This window comes from Glycine max, chromosome 18 (assembly GCF_000004515.6).
Source record: "Glycine max cultivar Williams 82 chromosome 18, Glycine_max_v4.0, whole genome shotgun sequence".
In the NCBI taxonomy this organism is placed as follows: domain Eukaryota; kingdom Viridiplantae; phylum Streptophyta; class Magnoliopsida; order Fabales; family Fabaceae; genus Glycine; species Glycine max.
The window spans coordinates 56,381,021-56,400,159 of NC_038254.2; the positions used below are offsets into that span (position 1 = coordinate 56,381,021).

Below are 19,139 nucleotides of genomic sequence, written 5' to 3' on the forward strand. Positions count from 1 at the left end.
TATCAAAAGGTTATTTTCGAAAGGCATTGTAAGATGGTTGTTGACTACACCAATCATGTTTCTACTGGCATATCTTGCTTGCATGTTCTTCTAGCAAAATGTAGCGCATTTTTTTATTAGGGCTTTGACCATTTTATACTTGTAACTATGTCTTTTACCTTGTTCCCTTCTTGTATTCCATCTTTGATTCTGAATGATATATCATAAATGTATTTTCCATAAAAAAACACCGAGTCTAATTAAATAACCTATAATATCTATAACTATATAACAAAATTACAGATTTTGTTTTCGAATAAAATAAAGAAAAAAGACCCACAACAAACTTTAATTTGTACCCCCACAATTTTATGAATTTATTACCATAATCCGATGGGTCAAATTAAAACAACTATAATATCTACATTTAACAAAATTACATATTATGCTTTCGAATCGAAAAAACAAAAAAAAAAAGTCTCAAACCACACTATGTAGTTTGTACCCCACAAATAATTACTATACTTACTAGATCGGTGTTGCTGACTATTGTCCTTAGGTATTTATTGGTTAAAGAATTAAAAAATATTTATGATGTAAATTATAAGAGATTGTAAAAAAAAACTTATAGGCAACATCATTTTTTATCTCCCAAGAAAAATAGTATAATTTTTCATCTCTTAATAAAAATATTTTTATTTTAAGTTTCTTAAGCAATACTTTTAGCATTTTTTTATTGGCAAAGAAAATATATATATATATATATATATATATATATATATAGAAAACCCTAGCCAGCAGTTTACAAAAGCCTTTAAATAAACTATGTCTTCATCCAATCCGTCTCGTCCCCGTATAAGGCTGCATCATGTTTTATTTGAGTAAAAGCAACTACCAAAATATTAAATAACCTGATAGCAATATATATATATATATATATATAAAAGGAACACCTAGCCTATAGTTTACAAAAGTCTTTAAATAAACTATGTTCTCTCCAATCCGCCCGTATAAGGTTACATCATATTTTATTTGAGTAAAAACAACTACCCAAATATTAAATAACCTGATAGCAAAAGGAATCCCACTACATGAAATAAAATATGCATGCTCTTATAACATTCCTTAGCATTTGCCCACTTATAATATCTACAGCAATATAACCAATTATTAAATGAAATCCCAAATTTGGAAGAAACCGTGTATCTTGCAAAGTCAAAGTCATTGTAATTTGTAAATAACGTGTTACTGTACGGCAGCAGCCTGTATAAGAGCGACAAGCCATTCCCCAAAGGTAAGGTTAAGACTTAAGACTTAAAGACGAGGTGAGCTTCCAGACCTAATCTCTCTGTTTCTTTTTAGTTCTCAAATCACTCCTCAAATTTATTCACAAAACTTTCTGTTTTTACAACTACAAGGAAAGGCATCATTCGGTAATTCCCTTTTTGGTTTTGTAATGAAATTTGATTCATGATTCACCCTACCAAATGTTTATCCTTAGATTTTCTTTCACTTATTATATATATTTTTACTTTATTTATCTAGTTTTGCATTTGATAATTGTGGATATTCGGTAGCTTGGAAATCAAGATTAATGGGTGTTGTGAATGGTTGCTTAAACACTTTTAACTGTTTAGATGTAACTTAATCTAATTAACTCCTAATCTTGTTTTCTAATTTTTTTTAGTTTTTCCTGTAAAAAAAGTTTTTGATTTTTAAAAATTTAATTTAAACATTGATGTTTGTGAATTAATTTATTTAACTTGTGTGCATTAAATGTAATAAATACTTGTATAGATAAAAATAAGAGTAAAAATAGTAATATTTCATCATTTAATCATTATGTTCCGTTGTCATTTTTTTCTTCACTCAGGAATTCAAGATAGGAAAATAGTTTTTTTATTTGTAAGGATCAAAAGACAATATTAATTTATAATAATTCACATATTCTACTCAGTCAATTCAATAAAAAAATTTTGACGGTAAATTGTTTTTTCAATAACTATTTTTTTCTTCCATTATTATTAATGGTTGAAGGTTTAATGTGATTCAGGATTTTACAGCAAATTTGATTTCCCTACTTTGGCTGTGAAGTAAACTTTGGAAGCAACCAAAACATAGTTAGGTGGGTAAATTTTTATCAGAAAGATTTTGTGATTGATTTGGTTTTGTGCAATGATTTTTTTGGATAAGTTTCTGTTCGTAATTTTAACATGTCACTTTTTGAAAGGATATCAAAATTATGAATTGGAAAAAATAGAAACACCAACCGTGTATTTTAATAACCTATGCTTTTAAGTTTAAAGATAAGCACATATTAAACTTACTTTGTGTTCTAGGGAAATAAATCATGGATCAGGCTAGTAGTAGTAAAAGGAAAAGGGGGGGTCGCCCGAAAAGTAAATACTGGAATGAAGCTGAACAACTAGGAAAAGATACGTGGAAGTGCAACCATTGTAAAGAGAAATTTGGTGGAGGTGCTACAAGGATTGAAGAGCATATTACTGGCAAAGGAAACAATATTAGAAAATGCCCCAAATACCGTGGCAACTTAGGAGGTCACATCATTCTTGCTTCCGGTTCCTCCACCAGTCCACAAGAAGCTCTAAATATATTGAATCAATTACAAGGTAAGTAATAATATGCTTAACATTTTTGAGATAGCAATGGCAGTTGCCACTTTACTTTTTATATAATGCTTTCTTATACTTCAAAGATAAATTTTGACATTTTTTTTATTCTATTTAAATGTTCAATATTTTACATTTTTTCTTGATTTTGTTAAAGTTTATAAATGGTGACTGCATTTTTTGTTATCTATATCTCTTGTTGTTGCCTTGAATGTTGAAAAATCTTAAACCTTAAAGTTTAAGTTTATGTTTATAAATCTTTTTATTTATATAGTGTTTAATTTTTCATTTTTATTTAATGTATAATTTCATTTGATTGAAAAGGACAATAAAACAATTATTTTTAACAGAAAAAGATAATATATATAATAAAAAGAGGTATGAGAAGTACCATATAATGACAACAAAACAATCCTCACAAGGACCTTCAAAATAAGCTAGCATGAGAAGAAGTCAGTTACTAATATTACCTACTGATTCTAGGGGAGTGATAGATTGTTGATGGTTAAATTAACAGTACATAATCAACAACTTTATTAGGAGGAACACATTCTAGTGTCTTCTTTTCATTCTTTAAACACCTGCTTTACTTTTTAATGTATTAGGTAGGCAATTTTTTTTTATGCAGGTGATATACAACATACATAGTTTTGTTAATACAGGTGATTTTAATCTTGCTTTTAAATCATTTCTTTTTATTTTTAATACTTCACATATTTTTATATTCAATTTAATTATTTATTATCAATAAACTGTTAACCAGTGACGTAATTAATAAACAGTCACATCATCCAATATAGATCATTTTAAAATTCTTGACTAGACAATTATGTCATTTTTACAATAGATGTCATTTTTTAAATCATTTTTGTCCGATACTAAAATAAAACAAAAATAAAGATCAGGTACACAAATTCAGGGAAGAAGACAAAATCAAGGGGCAATTACAATGGCTGGAGTCTTTTTGAAACTCTAAATTTTAGAGTAATTAAGAAGAAAAAGTGAGATGTTGAGTGTCAATAATTTTTAGAATAATTTTGGATGAATGATATTAATTGTTAAGTTTAATATTATTAACTAAATTAAATATCTTTATTAAGAAGTTTGCTAATGATTGCCCTAGGTTAAGAAATTAAAAACAAAAAGGTTTTATCGAAAAATATATGTGAGCTCATTAAAATTTGCAACTAAATGATTTTTACCATCTCAATAGAAAACTTTTTACTTTTATTTCTTTAACTATTTCTTTAACTAGTGGCCTAAAGAGATTATTTAACATTTATCGTAGTTAAGAGAATCTTAATTATGCTTAGGAACATGAGTAGTAATTTTTTTTTCTTAGTTTATATTAAAGGAAAAAATTATCTATTTGGGGAATCTTATTTTTGAGTGCTAACTTTAAAATTATATATTGTTTTAAAAGATTAAATATTTATTGAAAAATTAAACTTAATAGTGTAGAATTAAAATAATTGGTAAAATTAATATTAAATGATTTTTTTAATGAAATATGGCGACAAGCATGCCTAATAGCTAATACTTTTGTCATAGGTAATTATGTATTAAACATAATAATGGCACTTGTGTTAACTGTATATATGTATGTCAGTATGTGCATGCATGTATAGTTGTATGTTTTCTAGCTATTGATGAATGGATTTCCCAGGATTACTAGTTATAATAAGTTAATTGTGTCTTTGATGAAAAAATATCAAGTCTCAAATGTGTAATCATATATACGAAGGATCAAGATTTAAATTAAAAATTTTACATAGTATTTTAATTATGTTTAATTATATGATTTAAATTTAATAATCTGATCCTTATATAATTTAATTATCTTACCCTAATATGAGATACATTGGAATGTTGAATTGTTATCGATCCTGATGAGGAACCAATTTAGAGATACAAACAAAGCTGCAAAAATATCATTGCATATTTGTCTCGTATTCTTTATTCTTTACTAGTTGCGAACTGAGAAAATGAAAAACAAAGCGTCTGAAAACTATCTGAAAATGAAGGCTTAAGATTTTATAGTTATTCTCGAAGTGAACATAAAACTTCAAACGAAATATATGTGACAAAATATATATAAAACTTCAATATGATATCATGTCAATCAAAAATCTTGTCGAACGCCTAAAAATACATGACAAAACAGATCACACATTGGTAAGTTACGCCACTTTCATTAGATAAAATCATAGGAGACTAGTCAAGATTACATTGTTTTGTGATAATGCTCCAATCATGTGAGATCGGTACAAGCTTAAAGAACACTTAAATCGAATGTATTTACCCCCAAGACCTAGACTTTGTAGAGTCCGCCAGGGCTTCCCCCTCCTGGTTCAGGTCCAACTCAGAAAACATTTCAGCATACAAACTATATCTATGAACTTTATAAAACACATGAATCCTCAATTATTCTCAAAATAATTTTATCTCGTCGCGCTTGTGATTAAAGTCATTGGGTTCCCAGAGTGGTTTTCATCATAATACTCGTTGTGCATTAACTCATCACCCTTAAAGGGTCTTACAATCATGTGATTGTATAGTTCATATTTCACACCTCAATACACAACATCTCAATATATATGTATATTACAATTCAATACATACTCAATTTATCACATACACTCAATCTCAATCACAATCTTATAATCCCAAAGCAACATGTTATTAGACCTCATGAATCATATACACATCACACAATATTAATATATACATGGCACAAGCATAGACTTTACCTATGAAGTATGCAATACACACAATTACTCAATTATTTTCAAAATCATTTTAACATGTTCCTCAAAGTGATTCAGCTCGTCGGATTCCCACAGTCGATCTCATTACAATACTCATCGCGTAAAAATTCATCGCCTTTAAATGATCTTACAATTGTGTGACTGCACAGTTCATAACTCAACTCAATACATATAATATCTTAATGCACATGTATCTCACAATTCATCACAATTTCATGATCTCAAATAACAATTTATCAAGTTAATCTAGTAAATTTTATCCAAAATACAAACAATTTATACAAAAATACTTCTCACGAGATGGAGAGTAAAATCCCTCAAATAATTTCACATAATCATATTAAAATCAAGGAATTAAAATCATAGGCCAAAAACATGAAAATATTAAGAACACTCAATTTTATCAACCAATTCATATTTAGACATCAATTGGTCCGTCAAACACAAGGAGATCATAATTATAATAGTAAAGGAAGAAATATAATTCAATAAACATCTCAAAACAAACTCAAATTTAATCATCTAAGGATCCCTACACATGTTCATTCTAACCCTAATTGTGATTAACTCATCCCTTACCTCTAAGAGAGCTCACATGTGTACTCTAGCAGTGATAATAGTTTCCTAATATTCTCCAAATTTTTTCTTTGGTTGCTCTGCTATGATTTCTAAATGTTAGAGAGAAGGAGAAGGGATTAATTCGTTTATTGCATTGTTTGTGTGCGATGGGAATTTCTTCCTTTACAAATATTATTTTTGAAATTCCAACCGTGAAGATGTGAGATATTGAATTTAAAAACTAGTGATCAAATTTAACGATGATCCAATGGTTAAAGCATCCAAGATCATAATTTTATTAGAACATGTTTGGATGTATGCGAAAAAATGAAAGTTGCATGGGAGAAAAATTTCTCTCACTACATGTATTATTTCAAAAATCTCAATGGCGTGGATGTGAAAATATGAGTTCAGAATTAGGTGTTAAAATTTGACAATAATTCCACAATTAACAAGTATGGGATTATAATTGTACTGCAACATGTTCAGATGCAAGGTAGAATTTTGGGAGAGGGGGGAGTGAAAATGAATTTGAAAGGAAAAAGAGGGGGGAACCTAATATGTCTATTTATAATTAGGGTATTTTTAGCCTATTATTTAGCCTTTTTATTATTATTTTATAAACAAGAATTCTATTTTACTTCCTATCAAATGAATAAATATTTTTTTTTATTTTCATTCAACCCATTATTTTAATTAATAAAATTATTTATTCTTATTTAATTAATTATAAAAATCCATTATTTTTTATAAAACTCTATTTATTTTTAAATAATTTTTTTAGTTTATTTTACGAAAAATAGAATGTTACATAATACTTATATATAATTTATGAAAATAAAATTATTATTATTTAAAGCCTAAAATCAAGGTGGAAATTTAGAGATCATGTTTTATAATATTCAAATCTATCATATTTATACAATGTAAGTTTGTTTTAAGGTTTAATATAATATTCATATTTTAAAAAAAATAACATTCATAGTAATTTATTTAAAAGTTATTTTATAACAAGATGCCTAAATTCAAGATTCTTTAGGTGCAGTGTTACTTATGTTAGGCAATAGTTCCTTATGTTTTATTTCTTTCTTCCCTAAAAAAAAAAAAATCAAGTCTAACATTTTCTTTGACTTCTACTTCAACTTCAATCCCTCAGAAGATGAAAATAATTTGGGAGACCAGATACTGGAGCATGATCCGGCTGCATTTGAAAGCAATGACATAGAAAAGGCGTTTTTTTATCCAAAGGGGGACCCTGATGCTGTTTGTATCAGAAAGAGCGATATTGAGCTTTTACAGCCTCAGAAATGCCTTAATGATAATATCATTGACTTTTATATAAAGTATTTGATAAATAAACTCCCAACTGATAAACAGGACAGGTTTCACTTTTTCAATTGCTTTTTCTTTCCTAAGCTTGTTGATTTAAGCACAGATAATCCATCAATTGCTTCTGATGGTAAAGCAGCATTTCAGCGTGTAAGCAAATTGACAAGAAAAGTGAACCTTTTTGAAAAGAATTATATCTTCATTCCCATAAATTATAGTCTTCACTGGAGTTTGATTGTCATTTGTCACCCTGCTGAAGTCATGACATGCTACAGAGATGAAGAAACTAAGGGATCTCCCAAAGAAGCTTGCATCTTGCACATGGATTCCCGAAAAGGAATTCATCAAGATCTCCACAATGTTTTCCAAAGTTATCTATGTGAAGAATGGAAAGAGAGGCACAACAATGTGAGGGATGATGTTTCTTCTATATTTTTAGATCTTCCATTCGTGCCACTTGAGCTGCCTCAGCAACAAAATGCATACGATTGTGGCATCTTTTTGCTCCACTATGTGGAACGTTTTCTGGAACAAGCTCCAATCAACTTTAACCGTTCCCTGATAAGCAAGTTCAGTTATTGGTTCCCTCCACCAGATGCTTCTCTGAAAAGATCTCATATACATAAACTATTAATAGGTATGAATCTGTTTACTTACCAATTCATTAGTTGTGTTCATTTCCTGCTCTTTACACTTGTGTTTTTTTATTTCTTAGGTGATATAACAAAGTTTGGTTTTTATTTTAAAATCCTCAATTTTATAGTTTGTGTGTGAGAGAGAAAGATTTGCCCTATCAAACTTTCCTTAATTGTTAGCATTATTATAAGTACCCTATCATCTTTAAGATATTAAGTTAGTATTAATAGTATTAGTATGTTACTATTTGACATATTTTTTCTTGATTTTTGTTGAAATTTGAAAATGGTGACTATATTTTGTTTTGTCTATATCTTTTGTTGCATTGAAGCGGCTGAAGGAGACAACAAAATGATTGTTGGTGGTTCAGTTAACCCTCAAAACAATACACAATTGTCAGCTTTATTAGGAGGTACGCATTCTAGTTGCCATTCCAATATGTTCTTAAATCTAACCCTCACCAATTCCATTATGCTCTTTTTCTTCTTCACACGGATGTGCCTTTTATTTTTTAATTTAGGTGATACAACACATATAGATTTTTTTTTAATTCTCAATAATCAGTTTTATCATTTCACACAAGAAAGTTGTTCGTGCTTAACATTCCTTTGAATATTAAACTAAGTTCAATTTTTATTTCTTACCGTTAGCGTGACATGAAAAAGTAAATTTATTACATTCCAATATATATTGGTGCTATAAAGCACTTATATATATATATATATATATATATGATTGGTTACATTTTTTTTTACTTAGATTTCACCTTCATTAAAAAAAGTTAAAACACATGAAAAATTAATTATTTCAGTTAAATTAATTCCTTTCAGTTTTTAAATATATTCTTTATTTGGGTAAAATAATTCTTTTTGTTATGTGTGAGTTTGAAATTCTTTTAATTTAATATATTTCTAAATAAATTATTTTGACGTATAATATATTGTAAATCAATTTAAAAATAGAATTTTCTGTCTAAAGACTCATTATTAAAACACACGAGAGAGTTGTGTTATTCTACAGTGAAGGAGCAACAGAAAAAATTTAAGAATGTAGCATAACCAAAACAATGAAACAGGTGATGTAGAAGATCATGCTGTGAACGGAGGTAGCAATGGCGATGATGCTTTGACTATAAATAGGTTGCTATCCGATCTAGCATGGGAAGAAGACTACTTTGATAAACGCTTACAGTGGCGGGAGTTCCAGGGCAATAAGCGCGAGAGACAACATGACGATTGGTTGGATGAACTAAAGGACCTGAAAAAAAGAGCCATTGATGTGAAAAACTCACTGCATCAGTCTGGGTCGACTAATGAATTCCCCAAGCCTTCTGAATTGGATGATGAGTATGATGATTTATTGGAAGAGAATCCTTGGGTGTCGCGAGATGAAAATGTGAAGGAGATGTGGGATCTTCTGGAGGATGAGGAAGTCTTCATTATTGGCATAGATGGAATGGGGGGAGTTGGAAAAACATTCATGGCAACTCATATCAAGAATGAGATTAAAAGAAAGGGGACTTTCAAGGATGTCTTCTGGGTCACTGTTTCCGATGATTTCACCACTTTCAAATTGCAACATGACATTGCAGAAACAATACAGGTTAAGCTTTACGGAGATGAGATGACTAGAGCAACAATTTTGACGTCAGAGTTGGAGAAAAGAGAAAAAACACTGCTTATTTTGGATGATGTTTGGGATTATATTGATCTGCAAAAGGTGGGGATTCCTCTTAATGGCATTAAATTGATTATCACAACTCGTTTGAAACATGTGTGTCTACAGATGGATTGCCTACCAAATAATATAATAACAATATTCCCCTTTGAAGAAGAAGAAGCTTGGGAGTTATTTTTGCTAAAACTTGGACACCGTGGAACACCTGCAAGACTTCCCCCTCATGTACTAGAGATTGCAAGATCTGTTGTAATGAAATGTTATGGTTTACCACTTGGAATCAGTGTGATGGCTCGAACCATGAAAGGGAAAGATGAGATCCATTGGTGGAGACATGCATTGAATAAACTTGACAGATTGGAAATGGGAGAAGAGGTCTTAAGCGTACTAAAACGTAGCTATGACAATTTAATTGAAAAGGACATCCAAAAATGTTTCTTACAGTCTGCACTGTTTCCTAATGATATTAGCCAAGAGCAATGGGTTATGATGGTTTTTGAGAGTGGGTTGTTAAATGGAAAGGGGAGTTTGGAGGAAATATTTGATGAGGCACGTGTCATAGTGGATAAACTCATTAACCATTCTTTGTTGTTAGGTGGTTGGAGGTTACGAATGAATGGTCTGGTGAGGAAGATGGCGTGCAATATCTTGAACGAGAATCACACTTACATGATAAAATGTCATGAAAATTTGACAAAGATACCTCAGATGCGGGAATGGACAGCTGATCTGGAGGCCGTTTCTTTGGCGGGTAATGAGATAGAAGAAATAGCAGAGGGCACATCACCTAATTGTCCTCGCTTGTCCACCTTCATCTTATCTCGTAATTCCATCAGTCATATTCCCAAGTGTTTTTTCAGACACATGAATGCTCTAACACTACTTGATTTATCATATAATTATGAGTTAACATCTTTGCCAAAGTCTCTGTCTAAGTTGAGGTCTCTTACTTCTTTAGTGCTCCGTGAATGTCGTCAATTGGAATATATACCTCCACTGGGAGATCTACATGCATTGTCAAGATTGGACATTTCAGGTTGTGATTCGCTCCTCAGGGTACCGGAAGGCTTGCAAAATCTAAAAAAGTTGCAATGCCTTAATCTTTCCCGCGATTTGTATTTATCATTGTTACTCGGATGCGCACTGCCCGGTTTGAGCAATATGCAATATCTGGATCTCCGCGGTTGGTCTGGTATAATAGTAGAAGATGTAAAAGGGATGACTAAGCTTGAATGTTTTGCAGGAAGCTTTCTCGATCAGGATAACTACAACCGTTATGTGCAAGAAATTCAGGACACTGGTTATGGACCTCAAACCTATTTTATCTATTTTGGAAAATTTGATGATTTCCCACTTGGATTCAGGACACTGGTTATGGACCTCAAGCGTCCAAGGGTATATTTTGGAGATTGCGATGAATTACCCTATTTACTGCCAAGAGACCTTGCGGAATTACTTGTAATTGGCAATGATCAATGGGAATGCTTATGTGCTGCTCTGTCATCTAATGGTTCTCTATCTTTAAAGGACATTAACATTCGAGACTGCACAAAATTGAAGAGTTTATTCTGTGTATCTTGTCCCTTATGCACTAATATCCAAAACCTCAAATCTTTGAAACTTGATAATTTGGATAGTTTAAGTGTCATCTGCAAGGAAGATGTTGCTGGTTTAACACAATCTTTATCTCGGAGTGAGGTGTTTTCTCATCTCAAGGAATTGAGTATCATCCGATGCGATCAAATAGAGAAGTTGCTGACGGCAGGGTTAGTGGCACAACTTCAAAACCTGGAGTCTATATCGGTATCGTACTGCAAATCAATAAAGGAGATATTTGCAGGAGATAGTTCCGACAACATTGCACTTCCCAATTTAACCAAATTGCAACTATACCGGTTACCAGAATTAAAGACAGTGTGCAAAGGAATTTTACTCTGTAACTCTTTGGATATATTGGGAATCGACGATTGTCCCAATCATGAAAAACCCAGAATTGGTCGTGTATGATTGATTCTGTTGATTCAGATTATGGTACTTATTTTATGTCACCTAGTCTTTGTATTCATAATTATTGTAAAGACAAAACAAAATCATAATCGGTTCGGGGGAGAATGTATTTCTGGGCATTGCAATTTCGGATAAAAAAAATGTTGTCTTGACAAATAGATGACCATTCTTTGAAATGAAAAACAAATAGAAATTAATATCAACCAAAGTGTTATGCAGCCTTTTGAAAAATTCATGCATGGTTGACACGTTGGGAATACTTCATATAGTGGAGGAGGGTTTGACAAGTATCCAACACCTCCCTCTCCGGTCTCCACTGCTCTTATTCGACAACAATGTTATATATATATATATTCTCTGTCATCTCTTTATCCTTCATTGAGTGACATTAGCATTTTTTGATGCACAAAACTCAGCATCTCCATCATAACAGCAGAAATAATACTATAGATCTTTCATTGCCTACTAGAAATATATATTTTAATTATCATAACATTGACCCATTCTCTCGTTAATTTACTCACTTTACCATTACCTATTTATAGGCTAACATTTCCGTTCCATGATTGAGAGCATCTAGGTGCTAGCCTCTGATCTATAAAGCGCTGCTGACTGATACATATAGCTGAAAATTTCCAAAACCAAGAATTGATACTTCATACTTGATATCATATGCAGCTAGAACTAGGTAAACTTTAATATTATAAGTTACAAAAATCTTGGTTAGAGTAAATATTCACCAAAAACTAGAGGTAACCAGAATTCCAAACGTAGTATACAAAATAAAACCTTGCAGTATAACTACCTTTCTTTAATATTAGAAGGGAAAAAAGACTTGATGATCCTATATCTCTCTAATCTATTTTTATGGCTGTGCCAGTGTTCATCAAAATGTTGTATCATGTTTGACAAGAGGGGTAAAATTCCATCAATTAAAAAAAAAGTAAATTAAAGCCAATTCACCCTAGCTCCGCACATTATTCTCTACTATACATAGGATCAAACGAGTTTTAGACTAGTTTCACTATACCATTCATCAAGCTATATTAGAAAACTCCTGCCTTTTGTGGGAAAACAACTTTTGAAGGCTTACACTTATTAATTCTTTGAGAGGCATTCATTCCTTTGTTACTTAAAAGATTGAGCCGTAAGTTTTGAGAAAATTTTCATTCCTAGACAGCTGCAGTGTTAAGGAATTTGCTAATTAAATTCCTAGAAGGGATTAATCATTTATGAAAATTTATCTTGATCTAATTTTCTTTTAGCAACAATATTTAACCCCTATAGTTTTTATTATTTGGCAATAACATTGTCTATTTTAGACCAAGATTTAGCCCCTATAATTTTGAAATTTGCCTTTATTCTGAACTTGCTTAATTCATCTCATGAACACTGTCTTATGCAGTGAAGACTTATACATACAATAGCCATGTTTACGCGTTTTGCAAATTATTCAAATTATTGTTATTTTTTGCTAAATACTTTTAATGATTATTAAGCTACAGTTATACGCATAGGTGTACTTTCTTTCTGTAGTGTTAACGGAGTGTTAACCATATCCTATCTTATTAAAAGGAGCACAAAAGACATGGTCTCTCCTGTTCCTAATATATATATATATAATCTCTCTGTAGGAAAAAATATACTGCATGATTAATAGAGTCACACTCACACATAGTGTACTATGTGCATAAATATTGTTTAAATATCATTGTCTGTGTTCAGTTCAGGAAATATAATAATCATGGGTAGGCCTAAGGATGAGCACTACTGGAATTTAGTTACAAAAGAAGAAAACGGTACATTGAAGTGCAAGCAGTGTGGACTCATGTTTAAAGGAGGTGTTTCAAGAATTAAAGCACATGTGGATCGAATAAAAGGAAAAGGTGTTCGTATATGCTCCTCCATTGATCATGATCATGTTCAGAACAATATCATATACGGTTCAAATCATTCGTAAGAAGCTATAAATGCTATGACTCCATTACAAGGTACAACTACTTTGTCACTCTCACTGGAAGAAGAAAAAAAAAAACTAATCTTACATAACTTTACCCTCTATTGCTGATTTTTTTTCAAAGTTTAGAAATTGTGATTAATTTGTATCTGTACTTCTTTCCCTACTTGTTGTCCTGATGCTCAAGGTGGTTGTTTGTGCCCGTGAATTGATTCTCACTAATATTACTAATACTGATTTCATTTCATTAATTTACTTGGATGCACTCAACCTGTAAGGCAGCAATTTAATATGTATGAAAATTTAAACAATTTTACTTTTTTTATCGACAAATATTAGTTTGTTAATTTTGTTAAAAGCATCAATGAGAAGATTCAAACTCATGACCTCTTTCCCTTCTCTTCTCCCTTCATCCTTTTCCGGCCATTGAACCAACCTTATATACCCAAATATTACTTTTACTTAATTTGATTACAATTTCATTTCTGAAACTATTACGTGGGTTCATTGGCATCGAATATTTAATATTAGTAGGATGGGAATAATGCGTGCTGAATTGCCTCACTGCCGTCATTATACCAATATGTGCATCAAATATTAAGAGTTGTGTTGTTTTATGGTTAACACCAATAGAGACTGATGAAATATGAATTAATGGTGTTAAACAGGTTGGGCATCGATGTACGTTGTGAATGGAAGCAACAATGTTAATAGTGTTCTGGAAAGTGAGATTAGTAACTTAAATCAATTGGTTTCTGATCTAACTTGCGAGGAAGGAGAAGTTACGGAACAATTACAATGGCTGGAGTCTCGGGGCAGGAAGCGCAAGAGGCAAGTTGATATTTGGTTAAATAAAGTACAAGAACTGAAAAGGAGAGCTATTGTCATTAATGACTTACAAGAACTACAGTTTGGGTTGACTGATCTTTATGGATTGGAAATAAGGTAACTGATTGAAGAAGTGCAAAGTCATAAGGAACAGAAGCCTCTGGTGCTCTCAAATGAATTTGTTGGTAAATATTTTGAGAAAAACATAAAGAGGATGTGGAAATTTCTAAAGAATGACCAAGTTTTTGTTATTGGCATACATGGAATGGGCGGAGTGGGGAAAACATTCCTAGCAACTTACATGGAGAATGAGATTAATAGAAAGGGAACTTTCAAGCATGTCTTCTGGATCAATGTTTCCCATGATTTCAGCATTTTCAAGTTGCAACATGACATTGCGGAAACAATAGGGGTTAAACTTAACAGAGATGATGAGAGAACTAGAGCAACAATTTTGTCATTGGCTTTGGAGACAAGAGAAAAAACAGTAATTATTTTGGATGATGTTTGGAAATATATTGATCTGCAAAATGTGGGGATTCCTCTTAAAGTGAATGGCATTAAATTGATTATCACAACTCGTTTGAGACATGTGTGTCTACAGATGGATTGTCTACCAAATAATATAATAAAAATATTCCCCTTTGAAGAAGAAGAAGAAGCTTGGGAGTTATTTTTGCTAAAACTTGGACACCGTGGAACGCCTGCAACACTTCCCCCTCATCTACTTGAGATTGCAAGATCTGTTGTGATGAAATGCAATGGTTTACCACTTGGAATCAGTGTGATGGCTCGGACCATGAAAGGGGAAAATGACATCCGTCGGTGGAGACATGCATTGAATAATCTTGAGAAATCAGAAATGGGAGAAGAGATGAAGGAAGAAGTCCTAACCGTACTAAAACGTAGCTATGACAATTTAATTGAAAAGGTCATGCAAAACTGTTTCTTATTCTGTGCACTGTTACCTAGCATTAGACAAGAGGAGTTGGTTATGATGCTTGTCCAGAGTGGGTTGTTAAATGGAAAGAGGAGTTTGGAGGAAATATTTGATGAGGGGCATGTCATAGTGGATAAACTCATGGACCATTCTTTATTGTTCGATGAAATTGAGGTTTTACGAATGCATGGTCTGGTGAGGAACATGGATGCCATATCATGAACCAGAGTCACACTTACATGGTAAAATGTCATGAAATGTTGAGTGATTTACCTCTCATGCAGGAATGGACAGTTGATTTAGAGGTAGTTTCTTTGGCAGGTAACGAGATAGAAGAAATCCCAGAGGGCACATCACCTCATTGTCCACCTTGATTTTATCTCATAATTTTATCCGTCATATTCCCTAGTGTTTTTTCAGACACATGAATGCTCTAACACTACTTGATCTATCTGAAAATTATGGGTTAACATCTTTGCCAAAGTCGCTGTCTAAGTTGAGGTCTCTTACTTCTTTAGTGCTCCGTGAATGTCGTCAATTGGAATATATACCTCCACTGGGAGATCTACAAGCATTGTCCAGATTGGACATTTCACGATGTGATTCGATCCTCCGAGTACCGGAAGGCTTGCAAAATCTAATAAACTTGAAATGGCTTGATCTGTTGCAGAATGAGAATTCAACGGTGAAATTGATAGCAGGACGTGTACTGGCCGGTTTGAGCAATATGCAATATCTGGATCTCCGCAGTTGGTCAGGTATAAAAGTAGAAGATGTAAAAGGGATGACTAAGCTTGAATGTTTTGCAGGAAGCTTTCTCGATCAGGATAACTACAACCGTTATGTGCAAGAAATTCAGGACACTGGTTATGGACCTCAAACCTATATTATCTATTTTGGAAAATTTAAGACTGCCACGCCTGGTTTTTGTGAGGATTCTATTTATGTTAAATTCAAGCTTCGAAGGGTATGGTTTGGAGATTGTGATGAATTGCCCTATTTACTGCCAACAGACCTTGCGGAATTATGTGTAGGTCACAATAATCAATGGGAATGCTTATGTGCTGCTCTGTCATCTAATGGTTCTCTTTCATTGGAGGATATTTACATTCATAATTGCACAAATTTGAAGAGCTTGTTCTGTTTATGTTTTTCCTTATGCACTAATATCCAAAGTCTCAAATCTTTGGAACTTGATTTCTTGGAAAGTTTAACTGCCATCTGCAAGGAGCATATTGTTGATTTAACACAATCTTTGTCTTTGAGCGGGGTGTTTTCTCAACTCCAGAGGTTTTCTATCCACGAATGCCATGCAATAGAGATGTTGCTGACAACAGAGTTAGTGCCACAACTTCGAAACCTGGAGTTTATATCCGTATGGAACTGCCAGTCAATGAAGGAGATATTTGCAGTGAGTTACAGCGGTGGTGATGATGATAGTTTCACCATTACACTTCCCAAGTTGAACACTTTGGAATTGGGGTTTCTACCACAATTTGTGCAAAGGAATTTTAGTCTGTGCATCTGAATATATTGAAAATCCGTGACTGTCCCAATATAGAAGAGCTCCATAGAATACGTCGTGTATGATTGATTCTGGTACTAATCATGTGGCTTATTTAATTTCATACTTCTTGTACACCCAAAATAAAATTATAATTTACCTTTTGAAAAAGTATACTGACTTTTATTTGTACCAGACTACCAATCATAATGGGTTTGGGGAAGAATGAATTTGAAAAGGTTTATATATGCTCTATCATTTCTTTATCCTTCACATTAGCATTTTTCGTTGGACATAATGAACATCTCCATCATAGCAACAGAAGAATCTTATTTTGGAATATATATTCAATTATCAAAACATTGACTCATTTTGGAAGATATTAAATTATAAAATAAAAGCTTGCAGTATAACTACCTTTCTTGAATATTAGATGGGGAAAAAGACATGATGATTCTATACCTTTCTTTCACTGTATCATGTTTGACAGCAGGAGGTGTGCTCTGGAATCGAGAGAAATAATCACCGGAGAAATATTTACCAATGGGACATGAATAACCACATAAGTGAATTTTTCCCTATCCTAGCTCTGCACATTATTCACTACTATACATAGGATCAAACGAGTTTAAGATTAGTTTCACAATACGCCCTGCATTAGTAGTGTAGTTACACGAGACAATGGTATTTGGAAGTGGTGCTTGGGGATGAGGAGATCATTATTTGCATGGGAGGAAACTTTGAGAGTGGAATTACAAGGAAAACATGATCAGGTGGTACTGGTGTTGCAAAATAACCGTGAGGATGGATGGCTTTGGTTACATGAAAATACTGACTGTTATTCAGTTAATTAAACTTGCTTGTCAAGATGAAAGCAAACCTACGTCAAGCTTTTCTAATATTTGGAGGATGCATGTTCCGCCGAAGGTCCAGCTGCTTACATCAAAGGCTTCCAACAAGACAGAACTTGCAAAGAAGGGGGGTTACAACTAAACTCACTGTATGTCCTTTTTGCCACCCTCACGAAGAGACAATGGAACATGTTCTCTTGCACTGTACTTGTTCCAACCAGGTGTGGCTGAGTGAGTGTTCTGTTTTTCCAGAATCCGCTTTATGCATTGGAATTTGATCTTAGAACTCTGTTGGGGGGGCAATAGTGTGGAATATTTGGAAGATGAGAAATACTTGTGTTTTTAGGCAGGAGGAATTTGATCTTCAAAGGTTAATACAAGATATTATTTTCTTCACGTGGCAAGCTCAGCCAGAACTATGCTTGTTGGGAGCACTAGGTGGGTACGTGGAAATGCAACTTAAATTGCTGCATGTAGTACTTGCTTTTTCCCTTTCATATATTGTATATTTCTATTTGTAACTGCAAACACTGGGTGATAGATAAGTATAGTTCTAGACAGTTTCAAAGAGAAATTAGAAGGTGGGTTGGGGACATAAATTTTATAGTCTTTAGATCATGTGGGGATGCTACACATTGGTGCGGTGCTTTTTTGTAGCTTCTCGAGCACATGCCTTGGTCTTTTTGCATGGCTCACTATCTCTGGTTAGTTTTTTTTATTGCTGCATATAGGCGATAAATAGTGCATAACCAGGGGTTTCTTTCTTTTACTTTCTTTCGGTACCTCTGGTACCTTTATAACAGCAACAACAATACACCCTGCATCAAACTACATTACAAAAATCCTGCACTTTGTAAGAAATCTTATTTTCTGAAATTCTTTGAGTGTATCTCGTTTGACAATGACACAATAACATCCAACCCGTCTTACTAAGTCTTGGGCCACTACAGAATTGCAAATACTGCTAATTCCATATACCACTGTACAGAACAAGTCTATAAATATTGAAATGTTTCAACCCTGAGTGCCTAATTCAAGGGCAACTGTGCCTGCTACGTACACAATAACAAATTAAGCTTTATCTTCTCTTTTTGAAACACAAACAAGTATGACACGTATAAATTTGAGAGAACCTTTTATACATAATTTAGTTTAGTACACTTGGGGAAGAGTCATAGCAAGGGATACTTTCACCTAATAAAGCATCCACTTAGAGTTAATTGGAAAAGACATGTATAAATTTAGTTTAGTGCACCCTTTTGTAATCCTTGGTTCTGCTCTAATTTGTCAGCTTTTCTTTCCATAAATTCTTTCTTTTCTCTCATTCATCTGCTAATAGTGCTATCTACACCCTTTCTACTTAGTGCATCTTCCCATGACCTTCATGCACCGTAGCCCAGCCGTAACAACTAACAATGCATTTGTTGTTTTTGTGGTGAGCTCCAATTCCAATCAATGCGACCATTGTTTTCCAA

The 19,139-nt window shown here is 32.7% G+C and overlaps 3 protein-coding genes across 7 annotated transcripts; all 3 read left to right on the forward strand.

The window, feature by feature from the left end:
* The first annotated feature begins 1,239 nt into the window (after positions 1–1,239).
* Positions 1,240–11,787, forward strand: LOC102664262 (probable disease resistance protein At4g27220). Of its 5 annotated transcripts, none has more exons than XM_014770766.3 (6): positions 1,240–1,304; positions 2,033–2,104; positions 2,319–2,609; positions 7,092–7,901; positions 8,232–8,312; positions 8,976–11,787. In XM_014770766.3, exons 3-6 carry the CDS (start codon positions 2,330–2,332, stop codon positions 11,582–11,584), a joined length of 3,780 nt encoding a protein of 1,259 aa, XP_014626252.1. In that variant the 5' UTR covers positions 1,240–1,304; positions 2,033–2,104; positions 2,319–2,329; the 3' UTR covers positions 11,585–11,787. The 5 variants fall into 5 exon arrangements, with proteins under 5 accessions (XP_014626252.1, XP_014626254.1, XP_040868144.1 ...); XM_041012210.1 differs by lacking the exon at positions 2,033–2,104 and adding an exon at positions 1,398–1,412 and having other exon boundaries at positions 1,293–1,304; positions 2,320–2,609; XM_014770767.2 differs by lacking the exon at positions 1,240–1,304 and adding an exon at positions 1,334–1,412.
* A 1,523-nt stretch (positions 11,788–13,310) lies between these two features.
* On the forward strand, positions 13,311–18,665 carry LOC121174050 (putative disease resistance protein At4g19050). Its single transcript, XM_041012214.1, has 2 exons — positions 13,311–13,575; positions 14,210–18,665. Exon 2 carries the CDS (start codon positions 15,734–15,736, stop codon positions 16,835–16,837), a length of 1,104 nt encoding a protein of 367 aa, XP_040868148.1. The 5' UTR covers positions 13,311–13,575; positions 14,210–15,733; the 3' UTR covers positions 16,838–18,665.
* Positions 14,635–15,683, forward strand: LOC102664399 (probable disease resistance protein At4g27220). The gene is made up of 3 exons (XM_014770729.1): positions 14,635–14,926; positions 15,020–15,504; positions 15,594–15,683. The coding sequence occupies exons 1-3, from the start codon at positions 14,635–14,637 to the stop codon at positions 15,681–15,683; spliced, it is 867 nt and encodes a 288-aa protein (XP_014626215.1).
* Positions 18,666–19,139: the final 474 nt, after the last annotated feature.

What these genes read in the sequence shown, in the direction of transcription:
- LOC102664262 (XM_014770766.3), top strand. Translation starts at nt 2,330, where the DNA reads ATGGATCAGGCTAGTAGTAGTAAAAGGAAAAGGGGGGGTCGCCCGAAA. An exon ending in TATACATAAACTATTAATAG is followed by an intron (nt 7,902 to 8,231) that starts GTATGAATCTGT and finishes GTTGCATTGAAG; the next exon opens with CGGCTGAAGGAGACAACAAA. An exon ending in ATTGTCAGCTTTATTAGGAG is followed by an intron (nt 8,313 to 8,975) that starts GTACGCATTCTA and finishes ACAATGAAACAG; the next exon opens with GTGATGTAGAAGATCATGCT.
- LOC102664399 (XM_014770729.1), top strand. Translation starts at nt 14,635, where the DNA reads ATGGGCGGAGTGGGGAAAACATTCCTAGCAACTTACATGGAGAATGAG. An exon ending in GATTCCTCTTAAAGTGAATG is followed by an intron (nt 14,927 to 15,019) that starts GCATTAAATTGA and finishes TCCCCTTTGAAG; the next exon opens with AAGAAGAAGAAGCTTGGGAG. An exon ending in TTTTACGAATGCATGGTCTG is followed by an intron (nt 15,505 to 15,593) that starts GTGAGGAACATG and finishes CCTCTCATGCAG; the next exon opens with GAATGGACAGTTGATTTAGA.
- LOC121174050 (XM_041012214.1), top strand. Translation starts at nt 15,734, where the DNA reads ATGAATGCTCTAACACTACTTGATCTATCTGAAAATTATGGGTTAACA.